Genomic DNA, 5,545 nt, shown 5'->3' on the forward strand with positions numbered 1-5,545 from the left:
CCTATAGCCCAAATTCAAGCCCCAGGGCCGGCACACACACACAAAAAGAAACCACCGCATTTTTGTTTCACTCCATTCTCTCGACCTTTGCCTGTGTTAATCCCCGTCCTCTCCCGGAAGCCTCCTCTCGGTATAGACTCCGACTCCAGGGCCCAGCGCTCACCTCCGTGGGCTTCGGAGGCCTGAGAAGCCCAAGACCCAAGACACCGCCTTCCGCAGGCTCCGCCCCAGTCCCGTCCAGCCCGTAGGGGTCACGCAGGGCGGCGCCGCGGAGCTTGCTGGGAGTGTAATGCAAAATGGCCACCCCCAGTCTGCGGGGCCGCCTGGTGCGTATTGGGAACCCGCGGAAACCGGTACTGAAGCCTAACAAGCCCCTCATCCTAGCTAATCGCGTCGGGGACCGGCGCCGGGAGAAGGGCGGTGAGCATTCGGAGCGGAACCGGAGGAGGGCGGGAGAGTCAGGTTTTCTTGGGACTTAAAGTGCCCAGTTCTTCCCTACTAGAGGCGACCTGTGTCACGGAGATGTCGGTGATGATGGCTTGCTGGAAGAAGAATGAATTCCGCGACGAGGCGTGCAGGAAAGAGATCCGGGACTTCTTGGATTGTGCCGCGAGGGCGCAGGTAGCAAGTCCTGGGACGCTTCTGGGAAAGAGAATGATGAGGAGCCTGGCGTGGTGGTATCCCAGCCACTCAGGAGGCTGAAACTCCTATCGCCAGTTACTTACCAAAAAGCTGGAAGTGGAGCTGTGGTTCAAGTGTTAGAGTGCTAGCTTTGAGCAAGAAAAGCTCAAGCACGGGGCTGGGAAGGTGGCTCAGTGGTAGCGTGCTTGACTTGCATGCATGAGGCCCTGGGTTCAATTCCTCAGCACCACATAAGCAGAAAAAGCTGGAAGTGGGGCTGACACTCAAGTGGTAGAGCGCTAGCCTTGAGCTGAAGAGCTGAGGGACAGCTCCCAGGCCCAGAGTTCAGGCCCCACATCCGACCAAAAAAAGAAAAAAAAGCTCAAGGACAAAACCCAGACTTTGAGTTCGCAAGCCCTGGGACACACACACACACACACACACACACACACAATTAGTGTTCCAACTTTTGTTGGGTGGCAGCGGAAAGGCCTGTTCTCAGTCATTTGGGACCTTATATCACCTATGCCAGATAGGCAAAGTTGGAGTTCCCAAAGCTCTTCCGAACGTTTGCTTTGCTTGTTTGTTTTTGTCGGTCGTGGGGCTTGAACTCTGGACCTGGACGCTGTTCCTCAGCTCTTTAGCTCTAGACAAGTGCTCTACCACTTGAGCCACAGTGCCACTTCCGGTTTTCTGGTGGTTTATTGGAGATAAGAGTCTCATGGCCTTTCCTGCCCGGACTGGCTTTGAACCTCGATCCTTAGATCTCAGTCTCCTGAGTAGCTAGGATTACGGGCGTGAGCCACAGGTGCCCGGCTTCATTTGGTTTACTTTGTGTATAGTGAGGTTAGCATTGATATCCGTACTACAGAGCTTTGCCAACTGAAGTAATGAATGGGGAAAAAAAAATAGAACAAGCACCATCCTTGGAAAAATTTAAATTCCTGCTCAGATAGTTAAAGAGAGTGAAGCTGGGCTGGGAAGGTGGCTCAGTGGTAGAGCGCTTGCCTTGCATGCTCAAGGCCCTGAGTTCGATTCCTCAGCACCACATAAGCAAAAAACCGGAAGTGGCGCTGTGGCTCAAGTGGTAGAGCACTAGCCTTGAGCTGAAGAGCTGAGGGACAGAGTTCAGGCCCCACAACCGGACCAAAAAAAAAAAAAAAAGAGAGAGAGAGAGTGAAGCTATCTGCAGACACGTTGCTTTCCAGCCTCTACTTAATTACTAGCTAGCATAGTAGCTTTGGATCATACCATCATTTGTAGGTCACAAGTCATTTTGGTTGAAAGCAATGGGTATAAATTTATTGGAGTTAGTTAATATCTCAGTGTGTTTGGAGCGTTGTGAAAGCTATGGGTCTCGATAAGCCAAAACTTTGGAATTGTAACTTTTTTTTCTCTCTCTTTCTCACTCTAGGAAGCAGGAAAGATGAAAGCACTCCAGGATACTCTGGGAGATTCTAGAAGCTTACTTCCCCACAAAATGAATAAGTTGTTACAGAGGTTTCCTAACAAATCTCACCTTAGTTGAAAATGGAAAAGCATTTTCAATGATTGAACTGTCATTTCTGAATGTTTTGGAGATGTTTGCACTGCCATGCTCTCTTCAAATGGCAAAATGAGGCAGAACACTCCTTGGAATCATATTCTGGATGAAAATTATGATTTAGTTTGAATAAAATTCATGGAAGAGAACTTGGATGTTATGTTCTAAAGAAAGTACCTTCTTAATTTTTGTTTTTGTTTTTTTTTTGTTTTTGGGTCCGGTTGTGGACCTAAACTCTGGGCCTGGGTGCTGTCCCTCAGCTCTTCAGCTCAAGGCTAGTACTCTACCACTTGAGCCACAGCACCACTTCTGGCTTTTTTTTTTCTGTGTATGGTGCTGAAGAATCGAACCCAGGGCCTCATGCATGCAAGTCAAGCACTCTACCACTGAGCCACCTTCCCAGCCCTGTTTTTTTGTTTTTGTTTTTGTCAGTTGTGGGGCTGAACTCTGGGGCTGGGCGCTGTCCCTCAGCTCTTTAGCTCAAGGCTCTACCACTTGAGCCACAGCTCCACATCCTTAATTTTTTTTATTTTGCGATGTTGGGGATAAAACCCACAGGTTCTCCAATGTTAGGCAAGCACTTACCATAGACAATTTTTATGTCTTGGCAGGCTTTGAACCGTCATCCTCAGATCTCAGCCTCCTGAGTTACTAGGAGTTACAGATGTGAGCCACCAGCACGTGGCTCCCTCCTTTCCTCACCTATTTTCCTTCAGATTTTGGGTGTTCTTCACTTCCTGATTTGTCTAGGATGTACAAAGATCTCTTTTTCCTGCACTTGAAGTCCTTTACCCCTATACATTGAGAATGTGGGAATATACCTGTATGCAGAACTTTTCCCCATCATCTCAAGTTAGTGAATGTGTATTTTGTGGACAGCCCCTGCAAAGTGCTTCTTGAATAAAGTCTACAAACTGGTGACCCAGAGGCTCTGAAGATATTTTATTTGATCCATCCAATTTTAAAAGCTTAAAAATAATGGGAGAAGTTCATTTTTTAAAGCTTTTTTCTTGTGTGTGGGGTGGGGTGGGGGGGTGTTGGTACTAGGGCTTGAACTCAGAGGCTGGGCACTGTCAGCTTTTTTGCTCAAGGCTGGCATTATATCACTCGAGTCACGGATCCACTTGGAAATTTCATAGACTTTCTTGCCCATCTAGCTTTGAATCTTGATTCTCAGATCTTAGTCTCACACCACACCTGATTAGGTGACTGGCTAAACCTTTTATTTTTCAGTCAAAACAAAAAAGCTGCCAGGTGCCTGTGGCTCACTCCTGTAATCTTAGCTATTCAGGAGGCTGAGATCTGTGGATCACAGTTCAAAGCCAGCCCAGGCAGGAAACTCCATGAGATTCTTATCTCCAATAAACTAGAAAACCAGAAGTGGCACTGTGGTTCAAGTGGTAGAGCGCTCACCTTGAGCTGAAGAGCTGAGGGACAGCGCCCAGGCCCAGAGTTCAAGCCCCACAACCGGCAAGAGAAAACAAAAACCTCTAAACCCCTGTCAGTCATTTTCTTACTCTATCTGGAAATAATCTGGTCGAGCTGTTTATCATTTGTTTAAGTATTCCACTGAGTTCTCCACTAGACTCCCAAATGGTGAAACTGAGGTTTGTTTGGTAATTAACTCTGTGTATTACCTGTTTACATTTCTGCTTCTTTGCTGACCCCCTTATATGATGATCAATTGCATAGTATTTTATGTCTACTCTGTCTTCAGACATAATTAAATTAACCTTGTTTAGGACTTGATAGCATCATGTGGGACAAATTTTTTTTTTCAAATTCTTTGTTGTGATTAAGTGATTACATTATTTCCCAAATTTCACAGTATTGTGGGGTAGTGATGCTTAGTTAAAGTCACAAAAACATTCTTTCATGGGGCAAATTGTCTATCGTGGTTTATAACATTTATGAGTTCTATGAGCTTTGCAATACAGTTATCTCTTCCACATTGGGTGATATGTACATTTCTTTTGTTTTGCATAGCATCAGCTGTTCCCTCTTTCCCACTTGTTCCCTTCCTCCCATTGAGTTACTTAGTTCCCTCCCTCACTGCCATTGAGTTACTTAGTTCATTTTGATAAATGTCCAGTGCAGCTAATGGGTGTGGGACAATTTTTTAGTGCATCAGTAGGATAATTATTAAGGTAAAGAGGAGTCTTTTATGATCCCCAGATATCTCTCCACAGTCTTGATATCCCATACGTATAGAACACTGCCTCTCGCCAGTTCCACAGTTGGTCTTTTTAGTTATAGGAAATAACTTCATTGTTCACTTTGGACTGAACACTTGGGAATAGGAAGTGTTTTTTGTTTTCGTTTTTGTTTTCTGTCTGGGTGGTATTGGAGTTTGAAATCAGTCTTGTGCTTCTGTGCCACTTGAACCAAGTTTTAGTCCTTTTCATTTTAGATTTATTCAGGTAAGGTTTTGCTTTTTTTTTTTTTCTCCCAGGGCAGCTTTGGACCACCCTCTATCCTATCTACCTACTGCCTTTCATGTAAGTGGGATTATAATTGTGGGCCACCATGTCTAACTTTCTTTTAAGGTTTTTTTTTTTGTCCTGATTCTGAGGCTTAAACTCAGGGCCTAGACACTGATACTGAGCTTTTCTGCTCAAGGCTAGTGTTCTACCACTTGAGCCATAGCTCTAGTTCTGGCTCTTTTAGTACTTAATGAGAGATAAGAGTCTCACTGACTTTCCTGCCCAGGCTGGCTTGGAACTGTGATCCTCAAATCTTAGCCTCCTGAGTAGCAAGGGTTACAGATGTGAGCCTGGCCTTTTAAGATTTAAATTTTTTATTAGCATATAGTAAGGTTTTTTTAAACTTTATTAGCATATATTAGCTATTCAAGTTTCATTGTGACATTCCCATCCATATCTACAATGTACCTTGACCAAACTCACCCCTCTATTTCTCTTCCTCATTTCCCCTACGTCCTTAAAACAATTTCAAGTCGGGTGCTAGTGGTTCATGCCTGTAGTCCTAGCTACTCAGGAGGCTGACATCTGAAGATTGCAGAAGATTGCAGTTCAAAGCCAGCCCAGGCAGAAAAGGCCATGAGACTCTTATTTCCAATAAACCACCAGAAAACTGGAAGAGGCACTGTGGCTCATGTGGTAGAGCGCTAGCCTTGAGCTGAAGAACTCAGGGACAGTGCCCAGGCCGAGTTCAAGACCCGTGACCACTGATAAAACACACACACACAATTTCAACCAGCTTCATTGTTCTTTCATACATTCTTTTTTTTTTTATAACTTTATTTTATTTTATTTATTTTTGGTCTGGTCATGGGGCCTGAACTCTGGGCCTGGACACTGTCCCTCAGCTCTTCAGCTCAAGGCTAGTGCTCTACCACTTGAGCCACAGTGCCACTTCTGG

At 45.2% G+C, this 5,545-nt stretch overlaps 1 protein-coding gene across 2 annotated transcripts; it reads left to right on the plus strand.

The window, feature by feature from the left end:
- Window positions 1-276: 276 nt before the first annotated feature.
- Window positions 277-2,333, plus strand: Chchd1 (coiled-coil-helix-coiled-coil-helix domain containing 1). Of its 2 annotated transcripts, none has more exons than XM_013025610.1 (3): window positions 277-420; window positions 503-621; window positions 2,036-2,333. In XM_013025610.1, the coding sequence occupies exons 1-3, from the start codon at window positions 297-299 to the stop codon at window positions 2,147-2,149; spliced, it is 357 nt and encodes a 118-aa protein (XP_012881064.1). In that variant the 5' UTR covers window positions 277-296; the 3' UTR covers window positions 2,150-2,333. The 2 variants fall into 2 exon arrangements, with proteins under 2 accessions (XP_012881064.1, XP_012881065.1); XM_013025611.1 differs by having other exon boundaries at window positions 285-353.
- Window positions 2,334-5,545: the final 3,212 nt, after the last annotated feature.

This window comes from Dipodomys ordii, unplaced genomic scaffold (assembly GCF_000151885.1).
Source record: "Dipodomys ordii isolate 6190 unplaced genomic scaffold, Dord_2.0 Scaffold86, whole genome shotgun sequence".
NCBI classification, from domain to species: domain Eukaryota; kingdom Metazoa; phylum Chordata; class Mammalia; order Rodentia; family Heteromyidae; genus Dipodomys; species Dipodomys ordii.

What these genes read in the sequence shown, in the direction of transcription:
- Chchd1 (XM_013025610.1), top strand. Translation starts at nt 297, where the DNA reads ATGGCCACCCCCAGTCTGCGGGGCCGCCTGGTGCGTATTGGGAACCCG. An exon ending in CCGGCGCCGGGAGAAGGGCG is followed by an intron (nt 421 to 502) that starts GTGAGCATTCGG and finishes CTTCCCTACTAG; the next exon opens with AGGCGACCTGTGTCACGGAG. An exon ending in ATTGTGCCGCGAGGGCGCAG is followed by an intron (nt 622 to 2,035) that starts GTAGCAAGTCCT and finishes TTCTCACTCTAG; the next exon opens with GAAGCAGGAAAGATGAAAGC.